The sequence below is a fragment of the Juglans regia genome, chromosome 2, assembly GCF_001411555.2.
Source record: "Juglans regia cultivar Chandler chromosome 2, Walnut 2.0, whole genome shotgun sequence".
Lineage (NCBI taxonomy): Eukaryota > Viridiplantae > Streptophyta > Magnoliopsida > Fagales > Juglandaceae > Juglans > Juglans regia.
Genome location: NC_049902.1, coordinates 19722171 through 19741556, shown reverse-complemented (window position 1 = coordinate 19741556; position 19386 = coordinate 19722171). Strand labels below are relative to the sequence as shown.

The 19386-nt window shown below is 38.9% G+C and overlaps 1 protein-coding gene across 1 annotated transcript; it reads left to right on the top strand.

The window, feature by feature from the left end:
* Positions 1-2499: 2499 nt before the first annotated feature.
* Positions 2500-5887, top strand: LOC108979913 (flavonoid 3'-monooxygenase CYP75B137-like). Its single transcript, XM_035687825.1, has 3 exons — positions 2500-2593; positions 3927-4879; positions 5057-5887. Exons 2-3 carry the CDS (start codon positions 3935-3937, stop codon positions 5687-5689), a joined length of 1578 nt encoding a protein of 525 aa, XP_035543718.1. The 5' UTR covers positions 2500-2593; positions 3927-3934; the 3' UTR covers positions 5690-5887.
* Positions 5888-19386: the final 13499 nt, after the last annotated feature.

Sequence of the window (19386 nt, the reverse complement as noted above, 5' to 3'; positions counted from 1 at the left end):
CCGTGAGAGGGCATAGATGGAGGCCGTGAGTCGCAGAGAGGCGGAGAGTGAGGAAGAGAGGGGCACCGACGGAGGGACTGGAGGATGCGACGGAGGCTATTAGCCTATTATGTGCGGCGCAGTTCTTGAAGGGGGGGGGAACGGCGCCGTTTCTTAGAGTAATTTAATACCATATAAAAATAATAACAATATATTTATAGTTATATATATTTTGTTATAGTGATTTAACCTATTAAAAAAAATTATTATAGACTTATAGTGATTTAATATAGATTAGTATAACTATAACTATAGTCTATATTAGACTATTAGTATATCTATATATTAATATTAGTTATATATTAGTGTAGCTATATAATATATTAGACTTAAAGTATATTACTAATAGTAATATAGTATTAGACTCTAATATTATTATAAATATTAGTATTAGACTATTAGTTACAGTGATTAGAATAACTATTTGTAATACATTATAGTCATATATTTATTATTAGTTATAGTGATTTAGTATAACTATATTAGTATAAGTAAAACTATAGTCTATAGTCTATATTAAACTATTAGTATTAGTTAAATAGTTATAGACTTATATATTAGTATAACTATATAATATATTAGACTATATAATAGTATTAATATTAGCCTATTAGTATAGTTATATATTAGTATTAGTTATAAACTATATATTAGTATTAGTTATAAACTATTAGTGATTTAATATAGCTATAATAGTATAAGTATAACTATAGTCTATATTAGACTATTAGTATTAGTTATAAACTATATATTTAATATTATTATTACTTATAAACTTATATATTAGTATCAACATTTTTTGTAATAATTTATAAATTATAATATGAAATTATTTCATATATGAATATGTATAATATATATATTATATATAAAAATTTCATATATAAATTTATAACTATACATTATATATAAAACTTATATATATAAATATTATTTTTTATATATTTTTTATCAACCGGTCCGGTCCGATCCGAAAAATCCTAAAACCGGAACCGAACCGATTCCGGCCGGTTTTCACATTTCAAGAACTGGACCAGACTGGACCGGTTCAAAATAGGTAAAACCGGTCCAGTCGGGATCGATTTTTCGGTTTGCATTTACACTCCTAGTTATAACGTACCTGTCCTTTCAATGACAAGAACAACCTAATGCTAATAACTTATGTTGTAATAACCTTTTCAAGATTTATAAAATAGACAAATTTCCCTTTAAAATGTTGAAAAAGTTCCTCATCGATCCAAAGACCAAGACATTATAATAATCTTATAATTTTCTAGAAAAGAATTATAAATATATAGAATATAGTTTATAATTTTTCCAAATATAGCCAAATCTAATAGAGATTTGAATTTCTCTGGCAAATTTAAAATTTTTGCTCTAAAAATTCTAAAAGTCAAAAGTTATATATTAAAAAAAAAACTCATGGTATGTAATCCTTTTCTATTCTTCTTTTGAATCTCCTTCAAACTTTTTTTATTTTTTTTAAACTTATCTGTTTCATGCATGACTTTTGTTTTTCTTTTTTCTTGTTCGTTCTAACATTGTCCATCTAGTTAATGATAAATATTTTAATTTTTTTTTTGTTAAAGAAGGAAAAGTACTACTATACATAAATGTATGTCATATGTTTCTAATTAAAATGGTTCAAAGTGATTTTAAGTCATCGGACATTTAAAATGCATACACATTGTTCAAACCATCCAGGAAATTCTTTTTTGTGTCTCACCTCTATATTCTTTGTCTTCTGTCCTAAGTTTATCCATACGCACTGTAACAATTTCCAAACCGTCGCAAAAAGTCATTTAAGTTGTAGTGTTATAAATTGTCGGCTCAAATTAAAAGACGACTTGATACAATTTTAATAATCATGGATATCAAATCTTAATAAATGAAAAATAGATAAAATTACATGATATTCTCTAACATTTTTTTTTTCTCTTTTCTAAATTAGGTTTCTTCCTCAATCTCTAAATTATCGAAACTAAAATAGTGTAAACTCACATTTGAAAAAAATAATTCGTAATAATATTTGGAAAATGAAGGGTTATTAATGGGTAACTTTAAAATCTCTTAAATTTATTAAGGATGCTTTTATAGAGTTTAAAAAAAGTAGTAAATTTTTTAATTCTTTGGATGATATAATAATTAGTCAATTTGAAAAATATATTTAAAAAAAAATAGGACCGTAAAAACACAGCCATGGCCTCGTGGCGGCTGCCTCCACGGGTGGCTTTGCATGTATTTTATTATGTTTTATTTATTTATTTATTTAAATATTATTATGAAGTCGTTTTTATTTTTTAAATCTTGAAGCTGTGTTTTTAGTTGTATATTTGTTTGGGAATGAAAGCAATATCTTTCACTCAAAAGATTATTTGACTTTGGAGAAAGTAGCTAGACTGAGAAGCAAATAATTCAAGACTTCAGTCTCTATATAAGAAGACGTGCTGAAACATAAGTACAGCAGAATACTAAAAGCTTGATCGATCTCTATATTTTTAAAACTCTTGTTCTCAAAGAAGCTGTACGTGACTTTCATCCAAAGTTCCAACTTGTAAGTCTCTTCATTTATCAATTCTAAAAATATTTCCTCAAATCTTTTTACTTGTTTTCTTATGCTATTGTACTGTTTACATTTTGTATCCATACTTATAATACTCTATTACTTATCGTGGCTTTCAATATCTTTTCACAATCACTGACGATAAAAATATGTGAATAATGCGATGGACTGTTAAAAAATTTTCTTATCATATATATATATATATATAAGTCCAGCCAAAAACATCACATCATGGCCCTTTACTGCTCTCACAGTTTCTGAATACTATTATTATTTATAAACTATTAACTACTGTATTATTACTATTGTCACTACTATTCACTGATCATCTAAAATATTCTTAGTATTCAAACCAAATCGTAATGCGTGTCAACTTTCTTAACTTACAAATTTTGTCTAATTAAACAATGTTCTTTAAATTATTAAATAAAGCTCTAAGACCACCTTAGTATTTTTTTTTTAATTTTTAATTTAATTTAATTTTTTTCTTTTTCTTTTTTCCCTTTCAGTGGTTTAGTGTCGATAATAAATTTTGGAAATGATTCATGGAATATGATTTGTTATGTATTTCTTTATTTAGATGAATTTTATGAGATCAAAAGTCCATTTTCCTTGGATATCTAGATAAATGTTGAGAAGATGGAAATGTGTATTAATTATGGCCATGGGTATCAATGCAATTTTCAAATTGATTTTGTTACTAATCTATATACTTTGATACAAGTTAAAATGTTTATAAGATATAAATTCTTTCAATTTAATCCATTTAAATTAATTAAGCAAAACGGATTGATAAAGTTTGTTTGTGTTAATTCAACATATATAATCATTTCTTTTTTAGGTGCATGATCATTTTATTAAACGAATTATATAAGTGGTTACAGCGCGCGTACACACACATATATATATACATACACACACCACCAATTTGATATAATGAGTCATGCATGTTAAGATAATAAAAAGGGCAGATTAATTAAGATCGTCAAAATCATTATATATAGCACAAAAGAAAAAAAAAATATTTGAGCAAACCCGAACTCAACCCAAGAGACCCTTATTATCACTCCTAGTCCAGCTCTTCTGAACATGCAAAATATTTCAAAGTTAATTTAAAAAAAAAAAATTACATTGTAAACGTACGTAGTCTAGGTTACGAAAATTTGAAACAAAGTTCTAAGTAAATTATCTGTGCTTAACACTGATAAATCTCATTCTATCTTCGTCCTTGCCTTCCAGGAGATGCTTCAACACAACTCACAAAAAATATAAATTCCGTATTTTGACACTTTTTTTTTGCACATCGACCTACATTTGAATGCAGCTTCTGCGATGGGATGGTGGAAGTCTTATGCTGGCGATGAGAGATTTTCCAGTTCAACTCTCACTGTTTTGATCGGTATTTTTGCGGTGTTATGGTTGCTCTGGGCCATCAAGAAACAAAGAAAGGCCGCAGTACCTCCATTGCCACCAGGTCCTCGTGGCTTGCCAATAGTCGGGTACCTTCCGTTTATAGGTACAGAACTTCATATAAAATTTGAGCAATTGTGTGGGATCTACGGCCCCATCTATAAGGTTTGGTTTGCAAATAAGTTGTGCATTGTGATTAGCTCCCCCTCGCTAGTTAAAGAAGTTGTTCGTGACCAAGATGCATTATTCTCCAACCGTGATGTGAACAAAGCTATACTTGCAATCACATATGGGGGAGTCGATATTGCTTTTTCCCCGAATGGTCCAAACTGGAAGATGTTGCGAAAGATGTTTGTGAGAGAGATGCTTAGTCCATCAAATCTTGATACTACGTTCACTTTACGCAGAGAAGAGGTAAGGAACACCATTAAAAATGTGTATGAAAAAATAGGTACCCAAGTAGATTTAGGAGAACTGGCATTTGTGACAGCGATGAATACCATCATGAACATGTTGTGGGGCGGCACGCTACAAGGGGAGGAAGGGGCTAAGTTTGGAGCTGACTTTAAGAATATGTTTTCGAATTTAATGTTGCTACTTGGAAAGCCAAATGTTTCGGACCTTTTCCCCGCATTAGCAAGTTTTGATTTACAAGGGATCGTAAGGGAAGTAAAGGGGATTTCCCAAAGCATTGACCGAGTACTTGATTATGTCATTGAAAAACAGATGAAGAGTTTGGCCAAGGCCAAAGAAGAGGGAAAGACAAAGACAGGACGAAAGGACTTTTTGCAAGTTCTCTTGGAAATAAGGGAGCAGAACAACGGTGCATATTCGATTAGCATGACCCAACTCAAGGCCATGCTTTTGGTATGTATTTGTCCACTTTTCTACTTTTGTGTCTCAATACTTTCTAGCCGAATTGAAGTTGGCCATTTATATCTTTAGATAACTCTTAGACATCAATTAAATTTTATTTTATTTTTATTTTTGTTTTTCAATTTTCAATTCAACTGATCACGGATCACCTTACTCATGTTTAAATAGGACATAGTCGTGGGTGCATCCGACACCATAACGACAATGTCAGAATGGGTGATGGCAAGGCTGATGAAACATTCAGAGACAATGAGAAAAGTCCATGAAGAATTAACAGAAATTGTGGGGATGGATAACTTAGTCGAAGAATCCCATTTGCCCAAATTACAGTATTTAGATGCTATAATTAAAGAGACGTTTCGTCTGCACCCACCTTTTCCTTTCCTAGTACCTCGTACTCCAAGCGAATCTTGCATCATTGGAGGTTACCATGTACCCAAAGGTTCTAGTATTTTCGTGAATGTTTGGGCTATACAAAGGAACTCAAAGTATTGGGACAATCCATTGGAATTCATACCTGAGAGGTTTCTAAATGATGGTTATGGTAGAGTTGATTATTCGGGCAACAATTTTAAGTATTTTCCATTTGGTTCAGGGAGAAGAATATGCGCGGGTCTTACATTAGGGGAAAGGACACTCAAATACATCTTGGCTTCATTTTTGCACTCCTTCGAATGGAAATTGCCACTGGGTTCAAAGATTGATGTTTCAGACACTTATGGTGTGGTTACAAAGAAGAAGAATCCAACAGTTGCAATTCCAACTCCAAGGTTGTCCAAATCTGAGCTTTACACAGAATAGTACAATGTGAGAAATACACTTTGTTGCTTTTCATACCAATACAATGTATGAAGCCTCTATATGCACAATAACCAATTAGGTTGTGATGGTTCTCACTTCCTATACTCTATAGTTGTGATGCAAAGATGCTTATATTTACACTCTTTCTATCCAAATTTGCACAATTATTGGCCTATGAATAAAATCTTAGTTTGGCAATTCCTTTTCTTCTTATTTTGCTGCTAACTAACGTGGTTTTACAATAAACAAAGGTTTTTATGGGCATGCATTTTGAATTGTAATGTTCATATTGGAATTCTACTCTTAGAACCTCAAGCCCTTTCATTATAATTTATTTTGCAATTGGTAAAAGGGGAATTGTTTCTTTCATTAGTTGCCAACAACTTCTTTTACAACATAACACATATTCGGCTAATTTCTAGTAGAGATTGATTCAAGATCTTTGAGAGCCAAGATATGTGACTTGTAAGACTCTTTCAACAATTCTAAATGGCTACTCATGTGTAATTACCATCTTGTGAATAGACAACCTCACAACCTCTTCACTATACTTATGAGTTACAAGATTCCTCATCGTATTACCATCACTATCTCCAACCCCCTCCTTGGGTGTTGCCTCACCCACTAATATTTTTTGGTACCGATCCAAAGGCCCATGTTTATGAGGATTTATGGGACATGAAAGCAAATCATTTTGCATGGTTGAAGATTCGATCCTCTTTGTGTGGCAAGCGTACATCCAGCCATAATAATTACACTTAACCATACACTCATCTACAAGACAACCCTTCACCTTCATAAAATGCTCCCAAACAACTGATAGATCCATACTCTTCCGTTTCTTAGGAAGTAGACAAGTACAATTGGTAGGAGCACTCAGGGGTCCTAATGTTTGGGTATCTCACAAATCATCTCTCAAGTTAATGGTCAGTTCATTTGAATCAACATCAATTGTAGTAGACAAAGAACCCATCTAACATGTTAATTACATAAATAATTACGAAACACAAAAAACTAAAAAAAGAAAGAAGAAAACAAAGTAGAATACCGCATAACACAACTACAGAGTAGCTTGTTTGCAAGATGGCAATATCACAAGTCTAGGACTCTAATCTAGATTTTAGTTTACTCATCTTTCCATAATTTACATCAAAACAATTTCACAACACAATTAGAACATAATAAATTAACAATAATAAATTTTTTTCATGCAAAAAAAAATACTAAACCAAGCATGTAGCACCCTCACAATGGGAAATAACTCTCGGATTACTATTCATAGTCTTAAAAATGTGCTCCAAAAATTTTATAATGCTTGTACATACATAGATAAACAAGTTAAACATCAAATAATAGGAAAAATTAATTATCAAACATCAAAACAGATCCTCATATATAGTATATATTACCGATTGTGTGGAATAGGTTGTAGGGGCGAAGGGAAATCAATTTTATGGGAGATGTAGGGATAAATGAACATCCGTGGGCCACCGGTGTAAAAGGACCAAGAATAGACTGTGAGAACTCGAAGAGATGAGAGTGAGATAGGTGGAATCATAGACAGAGGTGAATAGAGAAGAGATGAGTGAGAGAGCTTGGACGGTCAGTCAGAATGGATGCTAGCAGAGGGAGAGGCTGAGTGGCTTGAGAGAGGAGAGAGGCAGTGAGGCACAATGCACGGATGCAGTGAGAGACGAGACAACGTGAGATAGGAGAGAGAATCATAGATGAATAAGAGGGAAGGGAGGGGTTCAAGGTTATGAGGCCCTACCATAAAACATGTTTGGTGTATTAAACCAAATAGAATCGTTTGTTATTATTTTTTCCTAAAACGTAGTTATAAAACAATACCGTTAGCTGACTTAAGTTAAATGGCTTCATTTTATATAAGAATAAAATAAATAATATATTATATCTATCAATTAATTGGTTTGAACACGGTTCGAACTAGAATCGACCGACTTCAGTTTCTAAGCTTTTTGACCCCTAACTGACCGACTCTCAACTGGTTTTGGCTAGCTCTTAGCTCTAGCGTCCAATTTCATCTATTACTATTCACTCGTAGTACTTGGGTACCGAACCATGGCCTAGCAAACTATACTCTAGCTCTCACATCAAGTTTGAGGTGAATTTCTCAATCTGTGGACGCCACATCCCACGACTCAGAATGATTTATGAAGATTGGAGCCAAGGAGTACATGCACATCATCCCAAGTCAATCGCAAACTATAAGGATTTATGAAGATCTGTGCCAGGGGCACATCCTCTCAGCATCCCAAGTCGATCGTGGGCTCCTCATCCCTACAACTTGAAAGTGTTTTTGAAGATTGGAGGGTACGTTCCTCCGATGTCCCAAGCCAGTAATGTGATTATTTAGACAATCCAAATTATAAGGGCATAGTATAGTGTTATGTAGAAAACCAAGCTAAGATAGTTGCCATCGCTTCTAGTTTCATGTCATAGGTATGTATGAAAATCTTGAAAGTCCTAGCGAAGAGAGACAATAGAGGGTTCAAAGAAGTAGGGTGGATGACAATCACTATGGGTTGAAGGAAGGATAGTTGTTTCAGTGGGGGAGGTGTGTGAATAGTTGGGGGGGGGGGGTCAAATGCTTTGATTGTAGCCTTCAAAGTATCAAGGGAAGTGAAGAAAAATAAGCAAAATTGCGGGTGAAAAAAGGAACATGGGAGAGCTTAGAAGATGCGGTTGATTGCAAAAAAGGGAGGGGTGGATTACAACTGTTAAGGCCTTAGGGTGAGGGTTGGGTTTTCAGTGAGGAGGTGAGAGGTAAGAGGTAGAGTGAAAGAGAGTGGAGAAGAAACTGACAAAAAAAAGGGAGAGAAGATTGGCGCCAAGGAGTACATGCACATCATCCCAAGTCGATCGCAAACTATAAGGATTTATGAAGATCTGTGCCAGGGGCACATCCTCTCCGCATCCCAAGTCGATCATGGGCTCCTCATCCCTACAACTCGAAAGTGTTTTTGAAGATTGGAGGGTACGTTCCTCTGATGTCCCAAGCTAGTAATGTGATTATTTAGACAATCCAAATTATAAGGGCATAGTATAGTGTTATGTAGAAAACCAAGCTAAGATAGTTGCCATCGCTTCTAGTTTCATGTCATAGGTATGTATGAAAATCTTGAAAGTCCTAGCGAAGAGAGACAATAGAGGGTTCAAAGAAGTAGGGTGGATGACAATCACTATGGGTTGAAGGAAGGATAGTTGTTTCAGTGGGGGAGGTGTGTGAATAGTTGGGGGGGGGGGGTCAAATGCTTTGATTGTAGCCTTCAAAGTATCAAGGGAAGTGAAGAAAAATAAGCAAAATTGCGGGTGAAAAAAGGAACATGGGAGAGCTTAGAAGATGCGGTTGATTGCAAAAAAGGGAGGGGTGGGTTACAACTGTTAAGGCCTTAGGGTGAGGGGTTGGGTTTTCGGTGAGGAGGTGAGAGGTAAGAGGTAGTGTGAAAGAGAGTGGAGAAGAAACTGACAAAAAAAAGGGAGAGTTGATTGGCCAAACAACAGTTCATTGCATATTTACCCATCAAAATCCTTACAAGATGCATATCCTTTACGCACCTCTTTTTTTTTTTCAAAAACAGCTTAAATAACAACAATATATAATTGTTGTAATGTACCTATAAAAATTAGTGTATATTTAAATTATGAGATAAACAAAACAACAAAAAAAATAAAGACAAAAAGAGCTTGAAAGGAAGGGATCGGCGAAAACTTCAACTACCAACCACCTCTCAAGTTCTCATACCATTGTAACAAAGAATTAAGAAAAAAAAAAAGAAGACAAAACTAATTAAGAAATCGAATAGAGAGAGGATTCAGTTAACAACTGTACCTTCCAAACACATTACCTAAATAAACGTCTTACCAAATAAAGACCAAAAAAATAATATATATATATATATATAATCATTAATCAAAATTAGGGGAAATAGGAACATGAAGTCAAAAACGTTAAAAATCTAAAATCACCTTCTGGTCCATCTTTGTGGCGTTCATCATTCTATTCTTCTACCTCACCCCACTACAACAAATTTTATCTATTGTGATGGGCAAAACCGTCACAAATTTTTTTTGTGATGGTTTGAGACTGTCAACACAGTCGTCACCAAAAAGGCATCACAGAAAGTATTTTGTGATGGTTAACTGTACAACCGTCACTAAAATATTTTTTTATGAGAGTTGGAAGTCTTACGTGAGATAACATTCGGATGGTTAATCAGTCTGTTCGAATGAATATTTTTTAGTCATTCGAACATTAACTGAATAAGTTTGAACATTTGTGGAGTGTATACATTCAAACATAGTGCCTTACATTCAAACTTATTTATCGAACGTTTCTTCTTTACATTTAAACATACTGATTAGAACTAATAATTTCATAAAATTAAAAGTATACAAATTGTATCATACTTTGCCACTAATAGCATCATCTAATGAAAATATTTTATAGAGTTGCAAAATTAAAAAACAAAAGTTTTGAACAGTCATAGGTTTATTTCTTCTTCTTTTCTCGCCAAATGCGATCCTACTGCAATGACATAACACATTCCATCTGAACCAGCGTCTCCCTCTGGACTTGTTCTTTAGCTTCAATGCATATTCTTTCCTCTTGGTCTCTTTGTTACTCTTGGAAACGTGATAAGAGGACTCCAACTCTTGCTGTCTCGACTTCATCTGCTCAATTTCTTGGCGTGCGGCATCTAAATCTTTGGTAAGATTATTAACGCCTGAAGTCAAAGCCATGTAGTATGAACCGACATGCTATAAAGAATGTCTCAAACCTCTTACCAAACCAGATTCGATCCCGAGGACCTACGTCATTAATGTGGCATGTAGCTCGGGTGGTGGTGCCATTAATGCAACACGATTCGCTGATTTGATTTATCTTTGATGATATGTTGATGTTCGATGTCAGGAGGATCAAGGTTTCTCAATCTTTCCCCTTCTACCCTAGACAAGTCCCCATGATTGGAGTGTGGCTGAGCAACGTCAAGCTTGTCCGTCCCATCAGCCATCATTTTTTACTTGTCCTTGTAGGCGCCTTACTTCATGGGTAAGTTTGGACCCTCAAGCTGGCTATCGGGTTAAAGGTCAGTGGGCTTGTGAAGTGGGGAAAACCCCCTTATAGTTACCCCACCAATTCCTCTCGAACAGATTCAAGGGAAATTCTACCTTTCCTCCCCTGTTTAATCAACCTTTGCACTTGTGACTATGCAGCCTTTTCTTTTACGGGATAGGGGTTGCAGACTTCTTGGCACTCACCTATTGCACTCTTATCCCCCAGCTATGTTTGAATGGCCTTTTTTTTCTTTACTCTATATCTTGCAACGGTTTGTCTCCAGCTTGCAGGGATTATTTTGATGTTTTTGTTCCACATTAAATGGTGCCCCATCAATCCCCTAGTCATTACTTGCTTCAGGCGGTTATTTATTTCCCACTTCACATTATTGGATACGATCTGTTGGAATCGTGGTGATCGTGGGATTTTGGTACTCAGTGGGGTGCATGGGTTCCTGCTGCCTCGGGATATCAACCATCAAGCATGCCTATATAAGGCGCCCTTCCTCCTTTAGCAAAGATTACTTTGTCCATTCCCTCTTTTGCTGGATATCCTGTGTTCTTTTTTCACTTTCAAACACTTCTCCTTATATTGTTCCCTCTGATTTCTCTTATTTCCTTCTGGTTGATAACGGCTTCTGAGAAGTCCTTGCATCCTACCAGAGTGGCTAGACCTTCCAACACTGCTCGTGTTGTCAATGGTCAGGGCGACACCACTCTAGAGGAGTTTGTTCGTTTCTCGTGGCGCTCAAAGGTGACTTCCGATGAGTTGGAGTCGTCGAGGGAAACCTATAGTGTAACACCCCGTATTTTAGTGTATTTTAATGAAGGAATTATTTTTATTGATTCAGAATTTATTCTCTTGTTTTAAAATTATTGAATTTTTAATTAGGCTATTTTTATGATTTTTAGTTTACGAAAATTATTTTTTCTGAAGTGCTTTCTTTAAATTAATTATTGTTATGTGTTTAAATTTCTTCTCGAGTTAAATTAACTTGTTGGGTTTAATTATTTATTTTCATTTTAATCACTAGGTTTGAATTATTTTATTTCACTTGCTGTTTTAAAATCGTTTCCGTTTGATCATTTTTGTGACCCAAGTTATGAGGATTGGACCTCATTTCTTTCCCTATATTTTCTCTTTCCTTTTTTCTTTTTCCTTCTTTTTTCTTTTCTTCCTTTCTTTTCTTTCTTCTTCTTCTTTCCCCTCCAGCGCGACCTAGCCCCTCCCTCTCCGCCTCTCATTTTTTTTCGTCTGCCGAACCCACCGCCACCGTTCTGCCGTGACTTGCACCGCCCAGCCCAGCTCCCCCACCCACCGGCGACCTTCCCCCTCTGATCTCAGCCTCCCCGGCGCCGCCATTAGCCTCCACGCGCCACACGAAGCCGTGGCCTTCTCTTCACTCCAGCACCGCCGTCGCACCACCATTAGCCGCCATTTCTTCACCACATCATCCTTGACTTCCAAGCAACCCATTGGACCCAACCCCACCTCCAATCCGTCTCTGGTGAAGCACATCCAACTCCATTTCCGTTTTGGGTATTTTTGCACTTCAACCACCCCTTTGCGCCGCCACCCACGGCCAACCACCACCACCACTAGTTTCACTGACATCCCTAGGCCCTATCCTATCAATCTCGGGTCTTCGTTTGCACTCGTTGAAAAGTGGGTATCTGTGACCCATGGCCACAATGTATTTTGCACTGTTCCGTAGCTGTTTTTCCACTTCTTGCGCTTCCGTGATCCTCCAGAAATTATTATATAGCATTGTAAGTATTTTCCAAAGAATTCTCGTGAATTTAATATATTTTTACACTAGAACATTACACTATATTTAATTGCTGATTGGTTTTGCCGGACTGAGTCCGAGGAGTAACGGGATTGATTGGATTGGGTGATGGAGTTGTTAGTATGATTGGTTTAGACTATGAGATTTGTTAGCTGTTCGGGTTTAAATATTGGTGTTTTGTGTATGACGTGGGTTGTGGCGGATATTGGTGATTTTAGGAAGTGATGTTATATTTTGGGATTATGAAGGTTTTAAGTTTTGAGAAATTTAAAATAGGTTATTTAAGAAGCTTAGGTTTAAATATCAAAATACATGATTGATTGTAAACTTACGGAAATTACGTGATTATCTTTATAGGTGACGATTTATAGTCGACTCGACATATTTGAGGAAAATTCTGGAAAAGTTAAGTCGTCCAGGTAAGCGGGGTTCCTATGCTAGATTTGCATAAAAAGAAATTAACTGAGGTTGGTTTGTAAAAATGTGCATGTTGTTTTAAAAAGAAAAAGAGAAAAACAACCTCAGTATATGTTTTACATTCCCTCATGAGATACATATGAAAGAGAAAAGAAATGTTTTTGACATGAAATGTGTAGACATGAGCAATATTTGACATGTTTCTGAAATATGCAAAAGAGCGAATATGATATCATTGAAATTTTTATGCTTGTGATATGAAATGATTTGGATCTCTTTTTGACCAAATAGAAATGATATGAATATGTTTCGCACGTGTTTAGATATGATAAAACTTTGGCATACTTATATGTTCTGAATATGGTTCTGATATGATGATACTGTTCACGTGATATGGTTGGTACCACCATGATATGATATGAGTGCACCCACTTTGGAAACAAAGTGGTCTTTTTACGTGTTCTTTCCTGTGTGCACACTCGGGGCTCCGAGATTGAAAAAGGGGAAGTTCACCACATGATACTGCCTGGTTTGGCCACCGGGGATAGCACAACCCTACCACGGGGGTTAAACATGGTATATGATATGATATGATAAGATGAAGATGTTCAGTTATGTTATGTCAAAGCGCTTTTGAATATGAAATGGATCCTTAAATATGAATTGTTGATTTTGAGTATGAAAAGATTGAAATGTCGCTCTGATTTTCTGATAAACGTTTTTCTGAGATCTGCATATAAAAATAAAATGTTTTTGTTTCTGCATACTGAATTTTCTGAAAAGGCTCATGTTTACATACTAGTATATTTTCTCTGCTTACTGAGTTGTTGATAACTCACCCCTTATCTCCACCATCTTTTTCAGATGATTTGAATGTTTCAGTTGAGGATCAAGGATATGGAGCATGGGTGAGAAGAGTTAAGAATGATGGTTTAAGCATAGAAGGTTTATATGGGTATCGAAAATTTTCATTCAGTAAGCTTGTTGTGTTCTGATGTTGTGATTTGTCGGGAGATTGATGTTTATATTAAGACTTTGTATTGTCTTAGAATAGTTATTCTGGAGTAAGTGATGTAAATATATGAGTATTTTGTGCGATAGAGAAAAATTAGAGTATGTACTATGTGGAAGAAAAATGACATGAGTTAACTCTCCGGACCCCCAGGGTTGGGGCGTTACATATAGGGTTCCTCCGAAGATGGAACTTGAGGTGCCTCCTCCTACCAAAGGGGCGGTAGATTCTTAGGGTTACATCTGCATGGTTGTGGTGTACCCCGCCATGTTCTCTTGTTGCCTCAAGCTGCCCTTCTGTCATCCAGTGCAAGAGGTGCTAGGTTTCCTCGAGTTGGCACCTGTCCAACTCCCTCCTAGTGCATGGAGGATCCTTGTGTTGTGATGTATCATCTGGTCTCACACGTTGGAGGAGGTCGGGGCTGACTACCCACAATATTCTTAGGCGAGGCCGTCACACCTAGTCCAAGCATTGGTTTGGCTAGAGCCACAACATATATTGTGAGGGGGTGGGGTCATCAGTTCTTCTTTCTATTTGGCAAGGGATGGGAGCTCCCTATCAGCATGGCCAATCAACACTTATTCCTTGTTCATGAAGTATGGGGGTCGTGGGCAGTGACAAGGGTCGTCGTCCCTCTATGACCTAGGATCAGATGCTCAAGATCAAATTCATTTGTGCTTGGGTGAAGGTCTATCCTGACGACAATTGTTCAGAGGCCCTATTGGCCGAGGACACCCTTTGTCAGTATTTGATCCCACCCTAGGCAATTTTGTCTCTGATGTTGACTTCCCGCTAAGGGAGGTCACGTCTCGAAGGTACTTCTACGAAGGTGCTCGTTATTCAAAACAAGCCGTTGTCGCCTAAGATGATGATAACGATCACGAAATTTCCACGTGCCGTGCTGCTATCTGGAGGAGTTGTCGCAAATATTCAACTTGAGACTTTGGTCCCCAGGTCTACTATTGAAATCGTTCCTATTACCCCAACAAGCTCTTTGGTGGCAGGGGGGCCTTCAGTAGTCACCTCGCCCCTTAGCACGGCTCTCGAGCAGGCTCCTTCACCCTCACTCGTGGAGCATTTTGATGTGGACCAGGGGTCTCCTGAGCAGGTTTCCATCATGGAGTCCCCTCTACCACATTCTCCAGAGGTCGAGGTCGATTCTATTGGTGATGAAGTGGCAAGAACCGTTGATCAAGCTGAGGAGGCAATGGCAAGCCTTCTTGTGGCTGAGGTAGTCTTGGCATCTGCAGCTCTTGTTGCAGAAGAGGAGAATGTTGATGAGGTCTTGACAGAATTGCGACTAACGGCTGGGGCAAGCATTGCTGACCGCATTCGTAAGATGGAAAGCCGGCTTAAGAGGCTCTTTGCTTGGTTAAGATCTTCACTTGCAAAATTCTATGCACTTCTTCTTCCTTTCCTTCTTTTGATTTTGACCCAGACTTCTGTGGCAGGGTTTGGAGCATCTGGTAGAGTTCATTGTGGTCGACCGAGAGGAGATGGGGAACCAGAATATAGCACTTCATTCACTTGCACAACTGGCTATACGCTGTGCCGCGGAGGAGCAGAGGAAGAGAAAAGAGGTTGAGGAGGCCTTCGTTGATTATTGAAGTCCCAAGATGAGGTTGGCATTCTTCGTTTCGAGGCAGCGCTTGCCTCTGAGGCAAGGGAGGGCCTACAATGGTCTCTCGACAAATGTTAGCAGGAGCTTGAGTAGCTACGGGCTGAAAATAGGGAGCTGCGCAAGCGACAAGACACTGACAGTTGGTTGTATATATGGATGATGAAGTGTTTCAAGGAGGCTTCCTTGTCTCTGGAAAACAAGAGAAACGCCCTGGAAGAGGAAAGGAAGTGGAGGAAGGATTTGGAGACTGATCAAGTTGAAGCAGGGTTGCGTTTTGGAGGACCGCGATGCCACCATCCAGGGTATGCGGGAGGAGCTATCTTATGTCCATGGTGTCTGTGATGATGCCTGGTACCTTGGTAACAACGATGTCTTGGAACGAATGAAGACTCATATCCTCCAGAATTCCCAATGTGATTTGAGGGCTCTTGGTATGCGGGAGTTTCCTCTGCATGAAGTGTCCTTGGGGCGGGTTGCTCTCCTCAGGAGGGATTTAATGTCGAGCACCCTAAGGGGTAACTTTGTCGGGAACAATCCCACCCGCTAATCGAGCGCCCTAATCGAGACTCTGGCTTCAAGCCTCCTCTTCCAAAGCTCAACCTCGCCTTCTTCGTATAGAAATGCATTCTCTTTCTTCATATCCTTTTTTCCTTCCCAATGTCACCTCCAACCTTCATTTTCACGTGATGCCTCTTCTCATGTCCCCAAGATTATCCTTATCGTCATCTCGTCCTCCTATCTTCACCTCTTCCAAGGGTTCCTCGTGCGCCTCCTCAGCAAGCGGGCGGCTCTTGGAGGGAGCTTGACGGTTGTTGTCATCGTACAGCTCAATTAATTGCCTCATTACATCCTTGTTGATTTTCTAAGAGGTAACCTCAGGTGTTATCGGTACATCGATGTGATGGAGATCTCTGTCCCCCACTTCTACTAATATGACCAGATCGGGCTTTGGGTTGTTGCACCTTCACAACTCTCTGTTTTATTTATCTGACTTATGCTGTTGGTCATTGTAATTTACCACTTTACCTTGAAACTGACTTTTTGTTAGCCCTCAGCTTCATGTTGTAACTTATTCTTCGTAACTCTGCTGCTTCATGTTGTAATTTGTTCTTTGTACCTCTGCAGCTTCATGTCGTAACTTGTTCTTTGTAACTTTGCAGCTTCATGCTGTAAACTTGTTCTTTGCAACTCTACGACTTCATGTTGTAACTTGCGACCATTAATGAGACTACCTTATATTTTGTTGTACCAGGCTGCTTGTCTTTGCATATTTTTCTCTGTTGTTTCCTTCTTCTTCTTCTTTTTTTTTTTTTTTTTTTTTAATGGCTGGCTTGGGGGGTTTTGTCGTAAGAAATTATGAGTTTGGCGTTAGGCAGGGGGATTACTGACATATAGAGCTTTATGGACCACCCTGACAGTGTCAAACCTGTTCCTGGCAACCCCACCGACTGATGACTCTCTTGCAATATGCTCATTTGTCCTTGTTTGGAAGTCGTCCTTTTGGGGCCTTTAGCGACACTATTTGACAGGGCCGATGTCTCTCAATTTTTCCTTTACGCTGATTTCCTCCTTTTTCCTGTCTCTCTTGGATGCGCTTTACCTCGCCTAGTCCCTCGTTGCTCCTTTTTTCGTTGTTGTGCTTTATTTCGGCATGTAACTGGAAGAAAAGAAGAGAAGTGTTGATAGTGTTCGTTGGCCTTCGTCCGCTGATGTTGGCCTCGAGGGATGGAAATCCCCCCCTAAGAGTTAACCCATGCCAGGGGAATTCTGGTTGCCTCCTCGGGGGAGAGACCAGGAAGCATCTTGCTAACCCGCCTCTATGCCCCTCTAAGTGGCATCGTGACTAAGTAGTTGAATATAAATAGTCTGGACTGCTTTTTGCTACACTAAGGGCCGGTGTAGGTTATTCAGATAGTTGTGTTGCGGGGCTGATCTCGCTCTCTATTGCAGGGAGACACGACAGCCTTTGACTCGACCCATTTCCTTGGTTTTTGGGAAGCTAAGTTGCCCGGGTAGTTTGGAAATGGACCCGCTCCCATTCGTTGGTGTTGTGTATTTAATCCCTTATTGGAAGATAAGAATGTCATGATAATTTTATCCTTAGTTTTTTATGAGTTAGACTTCACAAATTTGGACCCTCTGGCCTGTGACACTATTTCCCTAGTGCTTTTGACTAGTTGTTGATGTTTGTGTTCCTTGGTGCAATATTCGGCTGGTTGAAGGACTTGGCCAGCTCTTCATCAAGGAGAGGTCAGAATATGTCACGCCAAACTGCCTCTTTGTCCTCCTAGGAGGTAATACAAACAACGATGTGGCTAGTCCTCTCCTTTGCCACTATGGGGGACGGGGCAAGTATTCGGTCAGGCTCAGGGCTGGACCCACCCTCCTTCGAGGGAGGGACAAGGCGGCCTTTGGCTCAACCAGTCCCTTTGTTCCCCACGGGAGGTAGGTTGTTCGGACAATCTGTTACTAGACCCATTCCCACCCTTTGACACCGTAAGGAAGATTAAGTTTGGGTTAGGCTAGCGCTGATTCCACACTTCGTCATAGAGGAGGTTGGAATAAGTTGTTCGGGTAGCTGTGGGATTGGTCCCGCTCTCTACCATAGAGAGACAACGCAGCCTCTAGGTCAATTTGTCTCCTTGGTTCGCTAGAAGCTAGGTCGTTCAGACAGTCTGTATCAAGACTAGCTCCCACTTGTTGACACTTATGAGGAAGTTAAGTCTTCATCTTCGAGTGATGCACTCTGTTGGGGAGTGGTCTGAATGCCTCTAGCCAAACTGCCTCTTTACCCTATGAGGAGGTAATTCGGACAGCGATGTGGCTGGTCCGCTCCTTCGTGGGCAGCCTCAGGATTGGGGCCCGCTCTCCTTCGTGGGAGGAACAAAGCGTCTTCAACTCAACTCATCCCTTTGTTTCCACGGGAGGTAGCTTGTTTAGGCAGTTTGCTACTGGACCAACTCCCTCCAGTTGACACCACAGGGAAGGATAAGTTTGAGCCAGGCCGGCGCTGATCACACACTTCGTCATAGTGGAGGTTGGGGTAAGTTATTCGGGTAACCGTGGGGTTGGTCTCGCTCTCTACTGCGAGGAGACAAGGTGGCCTTTGGCTCGATCCGTCTCCTTTGTTTGCAAGAAGGTAAGTTGTTTGAGAGGTCTGCTGTTGGACCCACTCCCGCATGTTGATGCTTACAAGGAAGGTAGGTCTTTCCCTTCCGGTAACTGAAGACTGATCCGCACTCCACCGCGGGAGGGATAAAGCAGCCTTAGGCATTACACCCATTCCTTTGGTACCCGCCGGTGAGGTAATTCGGACAACAATGTGGCTGGTTTGCTCCTTCATAGTGATGAGGGTCGGGGCAAGTTGGTCCTCCTCTCTCGGGCAAGGAGGTTGAGCCTCCTGCTCACCTATCTTCCTTCGTGGGGAGGTAGGTTGTTCAAGTTGCTTGGGACCGAACCTGCTCCCACCCGTTGACATCGTAGGCAATGGTAAGTTTAGGTCAGGCTGGCACTGATCCCACATTTCTTTCTGGCAAAGGTCAGAGTAAGCTTTTCGGGTGGCCTTGGGGCTGGACCTGCTCTCTGTCGAGGGAGGGACAAAGTGGCCTTTGGCTGACCCTGCCTTTTCGACCCTGCGGGTGGTACATTATTGTCTTTGGGTGGCTAAGAGCCGACCTGCACTCCTCCATAAGAGGGATAGAGCAGCCTTAAGCGTTACACTCATCCCTTTCGCCTCGTGGGTAGATAAGTTGCTGATGAAGATTACGTTGATGTTGAT

Excerpts from the sequence above, each read along its gene's own strand:
- LOC108979913 (XM_035687825.1), top strand. The coding sequence starts at position 3,935 with ATGGGATGGTGGAAGTCTTATGCTGGCGATGAGAGATTTTCCAGTTCA. Across the intron at positions 4,880-5,056 it reads AACTCAAGGCCATGCTTTTG|GACATAGTCGTGGGTGCATC; the intron begins GTATGTATTTGT and ends ATGTTTAAATAG.